At 57.0% G+C, this 14,786-nt stretch overlaps 1 protein-coding gene across 2 annotated transcripts in view; it reads right to left on the minus strand.

Moving 5' to 3' along the window:
* Nucleotides 1-1,689: 1,689 nt before the first annotated feature.
* The window catches only part of A2M (alpha-2-macroglobulin), a 33,625-nt gene continuing 20,528 nt past the window's right edge, over nt 1,690-14,786 (minus strand). For both annotated transcript variants that reach the window (XM_038767760.1, XM_038767759.1), the window contains 19 exons: nt 14,469-14,607; nt 13,883-14,111; nt 13,276-13,402; nt 12,912-13,033; nt 12,700-12,751; nt 11,673-11,756; nt 11,063-11,239; nt 10,610-10,697; nt 10,154-10,310; nt 9,770-9,844; nt 9,294-9,471; nt 8,809-9,032; nt 8,458-8,673; nt 7,307-7,434; nt 6,925-7,015; nt 5,282-5,350; nt 4,728-4,830; nt 2,388-2,429; nt 1,690-1,855 (listed from right to left, as the gene is read on the minus strand). In XM_038767760.1, the coding sequence (XP_038623688.1) occupies nt 1,833-1,855; nt 2,388-2,429; nt 4,728-4,830; nt 5,282-5,350; nt 6,925-7,015; nt 7,307-7,434; nt 8,458-8,673; nt 8,809-9,032; nt 9,294-9,471; nt 9,770-9,844; nt 10,154-10,310; nt 10,610-10,697; nt 11,063-11,239; nt 11,673-11,756; nt 12,700-12,751; nt 12,912-13,033; nt 13,276-13,402; nt 13,883-14,111; nt 14,469-14,607 (2,324 nt within the window). In that variant the 3' untranslated portion in view covers nt 1,690-1,832. The remainder of the gene's footprint in view (nt 1,856-2,387; nt 2,430-4,727; nt 4,831-5,281; nt 5,351-6,924; nt 7,016-7,306; nt 7,435-8,457; nt 8,674-8,808; nt 9,033-9,293; nt 9,472-9,769; nt 9,845-10,153; nt 10,311-10,609; nt 10,698-11,062; nt 11,240-11,672; nt 11,757-12,699; nt 12,752-12,911; nt 13,034-13,275; nt 13,403-13,882; nt 14,112-14,468; nt 14,608-14,786) is intronic.

Genomic DNA, 14,786 nt, shown 5'->3' on the forward strand with positions numbered 1-14,786 from the left:
TTTGATGGGATCTGCTGAAACTATGTGAGTTCCTTTGTGAATGCATCTCCTTCAAAGAATGATGCACGCGGCCCCAATCCCCTACAAGACAGGGCTCCAGGGTCTGAACAGCCTCCCAGTGCAATTCAGCCTTACCACCACCAGCTACCAGCCTCCACTGGCCACCCAAAGCCCTGCGTGTGCACACCCCTGTGGGGCCCTTCAGATTTTTCCAGTGCTGCGGAGGCTGCGGGGACTGGAAAGCCCAGACTGTGCCCAGAGCCCAGGGAGTGGGAGTTCCTCCTCCAGTCTAGCTACTGAGTTAGTTTGAGTCAGAATTGTTATTCTTGGCTTTTGTTGGGGTCATTTATTGTCTTGTATTTCACAGTCATTGTTCTGTTTGCTTCCTCACAATGAAGTAGTGCCTGACCATTGAGCCTGTGGTTACCCCAGCATGGTTACCCCAGCACTTAGCACAGTTCTAGGCTCTAGAAGTAGTGCCAGAGACCCTGTAGATGCAGACAAACTGTGAGGGCTGAGCGAGGGATAGGTGTGGATGAGTGGTGGGGGTGGCCTGATCCGGGGGACATGGCTGAGTCGGGGGGAATGGCTCAGCAGGGGCAGGGCTGTTCTAGTCACTGTATAACTTTCAACCTCACCCACTCTGGAATTCCACTCTCCAACCACAACCTCTTGTCTCAACTTCTCCTCACCCACTCCCTGCCCCTGCAGTTCCTTCCTGTTTCTCCATAGAGACTTCTGAGCTTTTGTTGACCCCCAACAATTTTCCGAAATCATCATTCCCTATTTAGTCCCCTTACTCAACCCACCTTCTCTTGATACACAGATCCATGCCCCACACCACCTCCTACACTGAACTCAATTCCCTCACTCCTCTATCCTTCTGTCCATCTTGTACCAACAACCCCCAACCCTGGATCACTTTCACAGGACACTTCCTCCTCTCCAGTGTTCAAGCTGCAGAGAGCAGCTGGTGGAAATCTAGACTCCAGGCCAACCTTGTCTATCTAAAATTCATTCTCCCCTGATTTAACTTTGTCCTTTCCTCCACCAGGCAAATACTCTACTTTTTCCCCTTCCTGTAATTCATTTTGATGTCTTGATATTTGATAATAATAATAATAATGGCATTTATTAAGCGCTTACTATGTGCAAAGAACTGTTCTAAGCACTGGGGAGGTTACAAGGTGATCAGGTTGTCCCACGGGGGGCTCACAATCTTAATCCCCATTTTACAGATGAGGTAACTGAGGCCCAGAGAAGTTAAGTGACTTGCCCAAAGTCACACAGCTGACAGTTGGCGGAGCCGGGATTCGAACCCATGAACTCTGACTCCAAAGCACGTGCTCTTTCCCCTGAGCCATGCTGCTTCCCCCGTGGGGGAATACCTGGTATCCCTAGCCTACTCAGATTGTGAATCTACCGTGGGACAGGGTCTGTGATAACTCTGAATCTACCCCAGAACTTAGAACAGTGAATTGACTGTGTCTTGCCCTGTAGATTGTAAGTTTCTTGTAGGCAGGGATCGGTTCAACCAACTCTGTAGTACTGAACTTCCCCAAATACTTTGTACAGTGCTCTGCCCACAGTAAATGCTCAATAAATGCCACTGGTTGATTAGGGAGGGCTGTGTTGGGGCTCAGCTGGGGTCCCCGCAGGCCAGGAGCAAAGAGACACGGGCCACAAGGGTTCTGAGTGAGGGTCATAAGTTTATTCACCACAATTCCCCTCCTACATTCCTGGCCTGTTTCGCAGGTGATCACTGCTGGCGAGGCCCCGGGTTGGGGGAGCAGCCGAGCCAATCCGTCCAATCCTACACGCCTCTCCGTTCCTCACACATTCCCCGTCTTGGACTCTGGAGACAGGAGGGTAGAGAAAGGAAGTTTGGAACAAGGCCAGACCCCTCTGGTTGGGGGCAGGGAGCAGAAGTGGGAAGGGGCACCATTCTTGCAGGGGGCAGTGCGGGAACTGGCACCCCTGCCCGCAGCAAATCCTTGAACAGGCCAGATGGAGGAGCCCAGAGCCAGGGCTCCGTCCCAGGCCTCTCTTTCCCCAGCCCAGTGTTTCTCTGCCTGAGTCTGGGTGCTTGACAACACGTCAGAGAGCGTTTGGCCACCAATGGGCCCCCTCTGAAATGTGGCTTTCCCCTCTGCCCAGTGAGGGGCAGGCCTAGGAAGCCCCCACTGGACTTCCCTTTCTGATCTCCACCAAGGGGACAGCCACAGCCCCAGTCCCCTCCTCATGGAGGAGGGATGCAGAGTCCATTGTGGAATCCTTCCGGGTAACCCGTGGTAGCCCCGCTTCTGGACACCACACTGGCTCGCTCGCTCGGGGACTGGAGACACTGCCCTGGGGCCGCTGGGCCTAGGGGGCTGCTGGAACTTTACCTTGGCTGCAGGGGGCGCTGTATTCCTCAACGGTGAACTCATCTGAAACACAGAAAGGGGGACACAGGAAGAGAAAATCAGGTCCCAAAGTGTCTCATAGTCCAAGAAGGGCTACTGTCACAAGGTTCAGCAAGGTATAATCCGTCCCTGCCGCCTCTCCCCGCATCAGCGTTCGAGCCCTGCCGCAGGCCCAGAGGAAAAAGCCCGGCCCAGGGAATCGGCAGTCCCGGGTTTGACTCCCAGCTCTGGCCTTTGGGGTGCTGCCTTTGGCGGTGAAGGTTTCAGTCGGATAAGCCACCCGCCATGTGCCGCGAGGCGGACGGGTCCTGGGACTCTCGTCCTCTCCTCCGCACGGGGTCTAGGCCCGGTGGTCTCAGGGCCGACGCTCACCCGGTCTCCTGGGCGGGACGCTCCGGCACATAGTGAAAAGAGCCTGGGCTTTGGAGTCAGAGGTCACGGGTTCAAATCCCGGCTCCTCCAATTGTCAGCTGGATGACTTTAGGCAAGTCACTTAACTTCTCTGTGCCTCAGTTACCTCATCTGTACAATGGGGATTAAGACTGTGAGCCCCATGTGGGACAACCTGATCACCTTGAATCCCCCCAGTGCTTAGAACAGTGCTTTGCACGTAGTAAGCGCTTAACAAATACCATTATTATTATTATTATTATTATTATTATTATTATTATCCTATCTTTATCGCACCACATGTTGAGTCATTACAGGAAACAATAGTGATGGGTCTTCTGTTGCCTCCCTCTGAGAGAGGATATCAGCAGCCCCAAATTCTATCTCCACCCCAGCCCCCGAGGCTACTTGGGGAACAGAAGGGTAGCCAGGTGGCCTAATAGATAGAGCACAGGCCTAGGAGTCAGAAGGATCTGGGTTTTAATCCCAGCTCTGCCACTTGTCTGCTATGTGACCTTAGGCAAGTCATTTCACTTCTCTGTGGTTCAGTTATCTCATCTGTAAAGCTGGGGATTAAGACTGTGAGCCCCATGTGGGTCATGGACTGTGTCCAACCTGATTAGCTTATATCTACTCCAGCTCTTAGTACAATGCATCCTGGCACATAGCAAATGTTAACAAATCCCATAACGTGCCCCCCATCCAACCCCTCAAAAAAAAAAAGCAGAATGGGGATGGCATCACATCACTGCGACGTCACTCCTCACAGTCAGGGCTGAGGGTCAAGGAGACAATAATGCAGATTTTCAACTGGTCACTTGGTCAAGTGAGGAGGCAGCAAAGCTCATTCACTTTGATGTGCACCAATTTGGGCTAGAAATGCCCCGTGCTTCTTTGTGATTGTGAGCTTCTCGGTACTCATTGCAGGAAAATATCAGAGTGGCCAGAGTGCAAAGCAGTTAATACAGTGCTCTGCACACAGTAAATACTCAGTAAATGTGGCTGATTGATTAAAGCACTCTGCTTCTGCTCCAGGGACCAGCAGTCGAAGACTTTGCATCACAGATGTCAGCCACAGTGGGATTGTTGAACCATCTCCCCTCAGACCCGTAAATTATCATCGAAGTGGTGGTCATCAGGAAAGATTTTTCACAGCTCCATTGACCCTATTAGAGCAGGTATGATTTTCAAGCGGTCCTGGGTGCTCCAAGAAGTTGCTGGTGATGGGGAAATCCACCCATGGCTGTGTGTGTCGCTGAAAAGGCTGATGTGAGATGCACCACATTTTGCACTTTGCCCTGGCCACACTTTGCACATGCGTGCGCACGCGCATACACACACACACACACACACCACACACACACACACACACACACACACACCACACACACACACACACACACACACACACACACACACACACACACACACCCCGGTACTAGGAGATTTGTTCTTTGCAGAGCCTGGTGTTTAGCAATTCAGTTGGGCCTTTGAGAGCATGGATCTCGGAACAGATGGGTAGGGACCGTCTCTATGTGTTGCCAACTTGTACTTCCCAAGCGCTAAGTACAGTGCTCTGCACACAGTAAGCGCTCAATAAACACGATTGAATGAATGAATGAATGAACGCGCTGGCCAAGCTGAAGCTTCCTAGGCTCCAAAGAGCCTGAAGAAAAGTTTTGGGGACGGACTGGTTTTTCTGCTGGTTAGTTCTCAGACTGCAGGCCCTTTGGTGTTTGGTGGTTTCGGACCCATTCGGGGGAAGGAGGGGTCTCACGTCGACCCAGTTGCTCAGGATTTGAGATCCAGCACTCAAGGGGTCTTTGGACCCACAACCCATTGCCCGGAAATCCACTAATGGCCCCAAGCTCATTCCCAGCTCCACAGGGAGTTCAGGTGGAGTTCCCTGAGCCTACCCAAAGGTCTGCTCACCTGTCTCGTAGTAGTCATACACTCGCACAGAGGCTGGCTGCAGGTTCTGGACCGGGATGTCTTGCTCCACGGAGAAGGAGAAGCTCAGCGTCTCGTTGGTTACCTGTGAGGTTGAGGGAGGGAGTCAGAACCAGGGCTGACTTGACCCAGATAACTAATCTACCTTTCCAACGTTCTCCCTGCCTGAACTGTTGGATCTTGATCCCATGCCTCAACCTCCTGGAGAGCAGAGTGTCCCAGCCCTACCCTGGGCACTGGGGACTAAGCACTGGGGCAGCCCTCTCCTCGAGGGATCATGGGCGACAAGGAGAGAGGCTTTCTCCCCGGGCCAGTCAAGGGCCACCAAAGGAAGGACTGGCGCTGCCTCAGCCCTGCTGGAAAGGCCTTTCATCTGCCAGCTTTACCCAAAATGGGATGAAGAGGGAAGGTCATCCGGGGACCCGTTGGAGGAGGAAGAAGAGGCAAAGGCAATAATCACGATTGGGGTCTCTGGAGCTGGCTGCCAAAGACTTCTCCTCCTCCTAGCTCCAGTGCAGTGCTCCGGAGGGACTTACCTTCTCCAGGTAAATCAGGACGTGGTTGGTGCTCAGGTCGGTCCGTGGGATCTGGGGGTGGTCTTGGAGCTGGGGCAGAGATTCGGGGAGAAACAGAGGATGGGGCATCCTGTTCCAGGCATCTGGGCTTCTGGGTCCCATCGCTGCCCACCCAGAGCCAAATTCTTGAGGACAGTGAATGTCCTCGTGCCGTCCAGCTCCCTGGAAGCCCAGGGCCGGTCCAGGGAACTGGCGGGGTCTGAGGGTTTGAAGCCTCAGTGGGGATTGGAAGGCAGGAGGCAGGATCGTGCATGGAGGCCAGGGTTCCCCACCTCTGCCAATGCAGTGCCCAGCAAAGTCCTGGCCCCTCACCTCTGGGCCAGTCACCTCCCTCCCCTTGGACCATGGGATGTGTGCAGACACGTGAGAGCAATGACTTCCTTCATTCCAGGCTTCATTCCCACCTTCCTCTGCACTTCAGTGAGTCTTCCCAGTAATAGGGGAACCTCATTTCAGAGGAGACCCTGCTTTGGGCCCCGCAAGGAGGCTCCTTGGGAACCACTGCGGGTCACTGCCAGGGTTGCAGCAAAACTGGTAGATGTGCTCAGCCACCGACCCCCTCTGGCACAGTGATGGGCCCAGACCTGTGGCACCCCACCGCAGGGCTGTGTTAGCAGTACTCCTCTTGGCTGGCAACGCCGGGTGAGGAGAAACAAGGGGGCCAGGCAGGAGGGTGAGCGGGGTTGAGGGGGCGGGGGGAAGTGAGAGGGCCAGGGGGCTGCCCGACCGGGGGAGTTCTCCCTGACCAATAAGTGGGGGACCTGGGCTTCCTGTAGGTATTTTCAGCAGGAAAATGGAGATTAACGTCACTTTTTTCACCCTCCCTAGGGCACCAGAATAGACTGAGGCTCAAAAAGAGTATTTCAAGACACTCTTTGACTGTCTCAAAGAGAAGTAGCTTCTGCCAGCGAAGTTCCCAGAGTTCAGGGTTTGGGAGGGTGCGGGTATAGGGTGGGCCCCAGACTGGGGAGATGACATTTGATTTCTCTCTGGAGAAATCTGACCAGTTTAGCAAAGTACTGCAATTCTTTCCATTCATTCATTTATTCATTTATGTCGACTTTTGATTTTTTACTTTTAACTAGGTCCTTACTCTTTAATTAAAGTGTGTTTGGCTATTTCAATCAATTAGTAGTATTTATTGAGCACTTCCTGTGTGCAGAACCCTGCACTACATGCCTGGGAGACTGCAGTTTGTTAGAGTTGATAGACACAAGCCCTGCCCTCAAGGAGCTTACAGTCCAGAGGAGGAGACGGACATTAAAATAATGGCTATTTGTGTCCATTTCTCATACTCATTCATTGAAATCTCTTTGAGGGCAGGGAACACATTTTACTTCTATTTTATGTTCTTCAGAGACTGTACAGCAGACAGTAGGTGCCCAGGACACCATCCTGGGCCTGGTAAGTGCACAGGACAGCACTTTATAGGCAGTAAGTGTCCAGGGCATCGTCCTGTATGCATGGTGTCTTGCATACAGTAGGTGCCCAGTATGGTGTCCTGCACACAATAGGTGCTCAGTGTGGTGCCCTGTACACAGTAGGTTTTCAGTGGATGCTGAGGACTATCATGATGATGGTGATGAGTGAAATCCAGGTATTACCTTTCTCACTGATGACTTCACGGGGATGAATCCTGACACCATCTTCACATCCACAATGACCATGTTGGAGGCCGGGCGGTGGCCCATGTAACTGCCGCACCGGGGAGAGGGATGAAGATTGAAAGCATTTGGTTCAACACGTGCAGCTGTTGGCTGGGGGCAGCAGGAGGATTCTGCCGATCTGGCTTCACTGGGCGACAGCCAGGCCCTGCTCCCCTCTCCCCTCCTGCCTTGGCCCCACAGAGGCTTTGATCACTATGGCTCTGATGACAGACAAGCCCAGTCGTCGTCAAAGTGCCGCCTCTCTGGCTTCGGTCCGAAGAACGGCTCATTCTGCCCCTTCCCAGGGCCACCACCGCTCACCAGGGGCCCAGGGGCTCACCTCACATTGATGAGAATCTGGAAGACCCTGGGAACACCGACCACCTCACAGCTCTTGGGGAAGGTCTGCACCCGCAGGGAAAATGGGGCTTCAGCCTTCTCCAGGGGGAGGTTGTATCTCAGGGAAGTCTGGAAAACAGGCAGAAAATTGGCCCTGCCCTTTGACCTCCCGCGGCCCCCAGACACCCCAGACACTCAGCATTGCGGTGTCCTTAAAGAAGCAGTGAGGCCTAGTGGAGCCTGAGCATGAGAGTCAGAGGACCTGGGTTCTCGTCCTGGCTTCGCCACATGTCTCTTGTGTGACTTTGGACAAGTCATTCCACTTCTCTGTGTCTCACCTACCCCAGTTGGAAAATGGGGATTCAATTCTACTCCCTCCTACTTTGACCCTGAGTCCCACTTATGTGGGGCTCACTGTGTTACACACCTCTTGGGATCACAAAGAACATCAGCTTCCCTGGTCACCTATAAGATCCCTAAAGTGCATAAAACTCTGCAGCAAAAATCCAGTGCACATGAGCATCCTGTTTGTTCCATTGCCGATGGGGCCACTGGGGTACGCAGTGACTGATGGCGTGGGAGGTGGGTCATAGACACACCATTCACAGACGTGCCTCTCACAGAAACACCGTTCATGGATGCAACCATTTAGGGACATGCCACTCATAGCCACACTATCCAAGGACACGCCACTCAGGGACATGCTATTCAAGGACACACTTTTCAGGGACATACTATTGAGAGCTACATCATTCAACACCACTCAGCGACACACAGCTCAAGGACACATTGTCCAAGAACACATCTGTTCAGGGCACCCTGCTTCCTGTGCATGGAGGAGGCTACAAAAGGACTTTGAATATAAAAAGTCTTCAGGCAGATCAGCCAGGGGACTGCAGTTTGCACTTCAGGCCCACCACCAGCCCCAGCAGATCAGCACTCAGCCATGAACCGGGCCATCTCTGGCCCTCAGCATTTCTCCTGCCTTCCCCCCCACCACCCTGGGGCCTCCTGGTCCCCACCCTCACCCCATGGGCTCAGTATCCCCTGGGACACACGGTCTCCTCTGGTCCCCACTGTCCCCCTTGGTTCCCATCGTCTCCCCTGGGACCCAGCATAATTCTCAGCTCCAGGGCCTGTGCAGACCCTCACCTGCACATAAACACAGCCAGATCCGGTCACGGTCACGCTGTACTCCCCGGGCACCTCGGCCAGGGCCACCTGCTGCACCAACAGGCGGTTGTCGTCCTCCACGTGGAACTCTTCGGAGAAGGTCCCCTTGGACCGGATGGTCACTGCTGCCTTCCCCTCACGGGTGAAGGTGGCGGCACCATACCGGGCCAACGCGTGGAGTGCGACCACTGTGTCCTGCAAGAGATGGGGACGGGATGGGATGAGATGGGGCAAAGTTGGAGTGGGACAGCAGGAAGCAGGATGACAGGAGGGGCGGGGTGGGAGGCTGATGGGGGCAGAAAAGGAAGTGAGGCGGGGCAGGGGTCCCACCTGGGTGGAGGAGAAACCCCCGTGGGCATTCTGCTGCTTAGCAATCCACTGGATGATGAGCGCCGCCGCGGACAGATCCTCTGGGGATGGGGCGGGCTGGGCCGTGAGGCGAGCAAGGAGCACGTAAGCCGTCATCTCCACTTCGGCAGAGGGGGCTCGGCCCTGGCCCTGCATCTGGGTGGAACTTGGGGCTTGCCCGGACCGCTGCCAGTGGACGGAGCCATCTGCGGGGGGGGAGGTGTGTGTGGGGAGAGGGACAGTAGTGGAGCAGGGCACGGGCCCAGGTGGGGTCAGCATGTGGCAGGATGACCAGGAACTGGGGCCAGGCTCTGCCCAGTGGGGGTTGTCGCCTTGCTCAGGGGGATGGGATTCCGGAGACTCAGTCTGGGGTGAGGGCTCGAGCCCAGAAGGCCTCGGCTTAGGGGCCCTGTGGCCCCGTGGCCCCGTGGCCCTGGGGCAGACCAGGTGGCAGCTGTGGGTCTCACCTTCCCTCACGGCATCCTGATCCAGCGCCTGCAGCACCTCCCTCCGCTGCATCTCATGCCCCGCCAGGGCAAAGGTGTAGGCCAGCAGGGCCTTGGTGTAAACGTGGGTCTCTGGTCTCCCGGCCATGGCCTTCCAGGCCGTCTCCAGGCAGAACAGGGCGTTGCGGACCACGGGATGCTGCGGGCAGAGGGGAGCCGGGCCGGGGGGAAGGGGGCAGGGCAGAGAAGGGAATACGATTTGGGCTGGGCCAGAGGCCTGGGACCCCAGAGTCGGCACCCTCCCTGAGGCACTGTCCCCCCGTCTCTTTGCGCACATGCCCCCTCCCCCTCCGGGCACCATTCCCCACTGGGTTGGCAACGGGTGTCGGTTTCCACTCTTTCCTCAAGTATTCCAGGGCCTGGGCTCCCCGCCCCCGAGCTGCGCACCCCCTTCCCCGACTGCCCAGAGCAGGTCAAAGAGAAGACGTTGCATCTACCGTGGCTGGGAGGGGCATCTCCAGGAGGGCGGTGGTGATGTAAGCGGAGAGGGTCACTTCATCCTCCACCCCACCCTACCCGGAGACAGTGATGGTCACAGCGGGGAATCACCCATCATCCCCTAGGGACTGACCCCACCAGCCTGGAACTAGTGGCTGGGGGAGGGTCCCTCCAGCCTCAAGCTGGCAGCCTCTCTGGATCAGGGATCTGCTCCCTTCCACCGGGCCCAGCCCGATGCCTCCCCGCCTCCCTCCTTCCGCTCCCAGCCTGACGGCCCCACCCAGCCTGAGGTCCCATCCACCGTCTTACCCTCCCACCCTGCCCGCCCTCTGACCCTCCGACCCCACCCCGTGCCAGGTTTGGGAAGCCGAGGTCTCCGGCACCTTGATGGCGTTGTTCAGGAGGGACCCAGAGCTCAGGAAACAGCCATTGTCTTTCTGCTTCCGGGAAAGCCAGAGGAGGGCACTGGTGATGTGTTCCTCATCCACGAAGATGTGTGCCCGAGCCTGGGCCAGGACCTTGAGCACGAAGGCTGTCAGCCTGTCCGTGGAGGGTCGGGGAGCCCTGGCTGAGAGCAGCCTCCCGAGACACAGCGGCCCGCGCCTCCAGCCTCTCCACCTTCTCTGGTTTCTTTCTCCTTTCCCCCCCCTTTCCCGGTGACTGGGCTCAGTTCTCTCTGAGGTGAGTCAGAGGCCTCTTCCCATCACTGAGAGCTTTCCCACTAACAGATCCCAGCACGGGCAGCTGATGGATGAACCCTGACAGACAAGCCCCCCCGCCAAAGCCGAGCCCCGAATCCCAACATCCCCGGGAGTGGCGCCGAGGGCTCAGAGCCTCACCAGGTGTTGCCCTGACTGCTGCCATAGCGCTCCCCAAAGGTACTGTAGGAGCCGTCCTGGTGCTTGTAATTCAGCTGTTTCTGGTAACCTGCAACAGGAGGGTCCGGCACAGTCTGGGAAGTGTTAGAGGCCTTTCTTCCCCACCGTGCAGGCTCAGGTGGGAGAGGGGACTGTCATTCATGCTATCCTACTCAGTAGGGCCATGGTGAGGTCTATGCCACTGACCCTGGAAGTCATGGCCACTGATCCCGGTGAGATCATGGCCACTGGTCACGGTGAAATCATGGCCACTGGCCCCAGTGAGGTCTTGGCAGGCTCCAGGACATTTCCCTGGAGGACTCGCCTATATGTTGTCAGGGCGAGCACCAGCTGCTAAATTTCACAGGGAGCTGAGAGGGTCCCTGCATCCCCCCACTCAGCAGCTGGGGGAGAGCTCTCCCCTCTCCAACTCACCACTGCTGAGGTAGCTGATGGCCTGGGCCCGGAGGGACGGGGTCAGCTGCTGGGTTTCGTTCAGGTAGTTGAGGACGTAGATGTTGGGGGCAAACAGGACCATGTTCTGCTCTCCACAGCCGTAGGGCATCTGAAGAAGATTCTGCAGGTTCTGCAGGGCGGAGCCCAGGATGTCCCCTGGGGGCCGGAGAGCAGGGAACGCACAAGTTGCCCCCAACTTCCACCAGTTCTCATCAGCTTCCCCGAATACCCACCAGCTTCCCTCAGTACCCACCACTTCCCCCAGCACCCACCAGTTCCCACCAGCTTCCCTCAGGTCCTCGTTATTTCCTCCCAGCTCCCACCAGCACCCTACATTTTCCCCCAGCTTCCCCAGCTCCCACGGGTGAGCTCTGAGAGTCTCACGCCTGCAGAGGGATTCCAGGTCAGGGCAGAGGAGAATCGGGGAGTGAGAAGGCACAGGAAGCTTGAGAGGAAATGTGCAGAGATATTTGGTCTGGAGAAGAACCCACAGGGACAGAGCGGAGCCAAGGGTTGGGGGCATCTGGCCAGAGGTCCTGGGGGAGAGTGTGCGCCCCCCAGCCTTGGGCCACAGGGGCGAAGGACTCACCGAGGACGGAGAAGGATGCCCGGGCTGACCCTGCCACTGTATTTGGAAGCAGCTGCAGGGAGATCTGCTCCGACACATCGGCCCCTGGGAAAACCCAGAATCATAACGCTGAGGACGGGGAGGCCACCCGACTCCTCCCTTCCAGCCACGCCTCTCCCAGCTGAAGGAGTGGGATGGGCACATGGCTGAGAACAGCCAGGATTTCTGAAGGTGAGACCGAAGGCCCGGAGGTGCTGGGCCTCCATCTGCAGCTTCCATTTTCCTGAAGAAGTGTCAGTTCTTCCTACGGAGTGTGACATCCAGTGGGTGCTCAGAACATACTGTCACTGCTACTACAGTGCTCAGTGCAGGGCGGGGCATCCAGTAAGTGCTTAGAACATACTATCACTGTTACCCCAGCACTTGGTGCAGGGACAGATACTCAGCATTTGCCATCACAGGGTGAGAGATGGGTATGAATCCCTTTGGTAAAGACAGTAGGGAGAATGTACACAGCTTCCTCTTTGTGTATGAAGGCATAGCAAAGCTGAGCTCATTTCCACTGGAAAAACTCTCCCTGAGCAGCAGCAATCAATAAATTGATGGCATTTATTGAGCACTCACTGTGTGTAGAGCACTGTACTAAGCACTTAGGAGAATTACAGAGCTGGTAGCCACGGAGTTGCATGCTGGCCCTGTCCTTCTTCCAGTCCCATTGCGTCCCACTCACCGCCTCCTGCCCAATATCCCACTCGTAATCCCCAACTCTGTCATCTCCTGCTCCCCCTGGCCTTTGGTGCTCCCGCAGAGCCAGCGTGGCGCCCGGGGAGTGAGGATGCCGACAGTGTATGCATTTCCCCTGGCACGTCCTGCCTCTCCGGGCGCGGCCCATCTCCAGCTGGTTTCCACCCGTCCGGGGTGAGGGGGTCCCAGATTCCCACAGCTCCCGCTCCCAAACACCTGGGAGAAGTGGTCCCTCTTGATGCTGTCCTGCCATGCGATGGGAGGAGGGGAGGGGGAGGGTCCGTCAAAGGCCAAAGGGTCTCACCTGTGGCACACAGCAGGGAGCTGAACGTCTCCTCCTTCTCGATCCCCTCAGGCTGCACGCAAGAGGAAGTGAGTCACTCCCGGTGAAGCGGGGTGAACCATCCCCCCACACACGTGAAGCCCCCTGCCTGGACTCGAAAGGTATCTCTCTCTATCCCGGCCCCAGTCTGCTACACCGGCCTTGGCTCGGGGGACCCATGGCCACCCACACACCTCGACCAGGAGGGTCCGGATGACTGTGTCCTTCCGTCCGGCCTCAGGGACTTCAGCTACCTTGTTCCCACACAGCTCCGGGGATTGCAGAGCCTCCGCGCTCACTGAGAATGTCACCTCACCTGGAGCAGGCGGGACCCGCCTCGGTCAGCCTCTGCCTCAGGGCCATCCGGAGCCTGGACCGGCTCATGGTCGGGGCTCGGCTCCAGGCTGGACACCCTGCCCCCTGCCCCCGCCTCCGGTGGGAGCCATCAGGCCGCATGCCGGGCCCGATGATATCATTGAGAAGCCTCTCCGGGATGGGAGGGGCCAGAGAGGAGATTGAGCTGGTGGTGAGGTCCCCCAGGGGCTGCATTTTACTCACCCAGGGATGAGGGAGTGACGACCCAGGACACGGTATGACGCCCGTTCCCACTGATACAGTGAGACCCTGCGCCCTTCTCCGTGGGAACCGCCAGGAAGTCTGGAGAGTCCTCCAGCTGCATACTGACCTGCAACACTCATGCACATGTACAAAGTCACACACTGATTAAATAACACATGCAGACACACACACACACACACACACACACACACGACTGCCTGGTGCTGGAGAAAGGGAAGGAGATTGTAGGAAGTGGGGGCCGGGGATGGGATTTGGCGGGTTGGAGAAGCCTCAGCCAGGGGAATCTCTGGCAATTTCTGGGAACCTCGGGAGAGGCAGAAGGTCTCTCAGCTGCAGGTCAGTGCTGGGGCTCAATGGGTGGCAGCATCTGCCTCAGTGGTGGCTCAGATCAGAGCGAGGGCACAAGAGGAGACCAGAGGCAAGAGCAGGGGTGAGGGCAGGTGGTCGAGGCCTCACGGTCCCGGTCCCTTCTGTGGTGCCAAGCTGAGGGGGTTGGCAGCTGGGAGCCAGCGAGGAGCCCCAAAGGCCGAGTGTCCAGCCCACTCTCTCCTTCCGCCTCCCCAGCCCAAGAGGGACGCTCCCTCACCCGGATGCTGTTAGTGAGGTAGCTGAAGATGGTGGCCTTGAGCAGGAAGCCCTCTCCTCGCACCACGGAGTAGGGCAACGTGAGCTCCAGGAAAAAGGTCTGGAAGGTGCGGAATGAGACGGTGGGGGCGAGGCCGAGCCCTGTGGTTGCCGACAGGCAGAAAGCCCCGACCTTCCAGTCGGTGATGGTGTCGGGGACGGACAGTTCCACTTCGGCCTGGCCCTGGGCACTGCGGAGCAAGCGGTGAAGTGAGTGTTATGGGCAAGCTGGCCTGGCCTCTTCAATCCCAGCCAACCCAGGGGACCCCAGGGTTGGGGGGGGGGGGTGTCCCTTGTGGCTTCCCTGGCTGCTCGCGGCAGGGCCCTAGGGTGGGTTTAGGAAGGACGGAGGCATCTCGTTCACTGCCCGGAATGGAAGGGAGGAGAAGCCCCCACATGACCCCAAACCGGCCCGCACAGTGCCCCGAGCCGAACGCTGGCTGCAATGGGCTGTTTCCCGTCAATGTCCAAACAGGACAACTTGGGACTCAGGTCCCAGGGCCCCAGTTGACTTGACAAAAGCATTGCAGTGTAACGAAACCACTCACCCCACTTGCACCAACTCCCAGATCCAGGTTTCAGGGAAATACTTCCTCACTGTCTCGATCACTGACGAAAACTCAACTCTTTCCTCAATCATATCGAACCTGGGAGATATCCCTCCCATGGCAACCATACCTTCCGAACCTAAAGCCACAGAGCACGCAGTCACGGACCACCCCGCCTCTGCCCAGCCCAGCCGTTTGATCGGCCAAGGGCTGGGGCTTCCAACAGCTGTGTTTCGAGCTCCCCCAGGGCGGGTTGGGGCCTTTCCTAGCTGCCCTGGGTGGTCTCACTTGACTGTCACTTTTGGGCCCACCCCAAAT

The sequence above is a fragment of the Tachyglossus aculeatus genome, chromosome 27 (assembly GCF_015852505.1).
Source record: "Tachyglossus aculeatus isolate mTacAcu1 chromosome 27, mTacAcu1.pri, whole genome shotgun sequence".
NCBI classification, from domain to species: domain Eukaryota; kingdom Metazoa; phylum Chordata; class Mammalia; order Monotremata; family Tachyglossidae; genus Tachyglossus; species Tachyglossus aculeatus.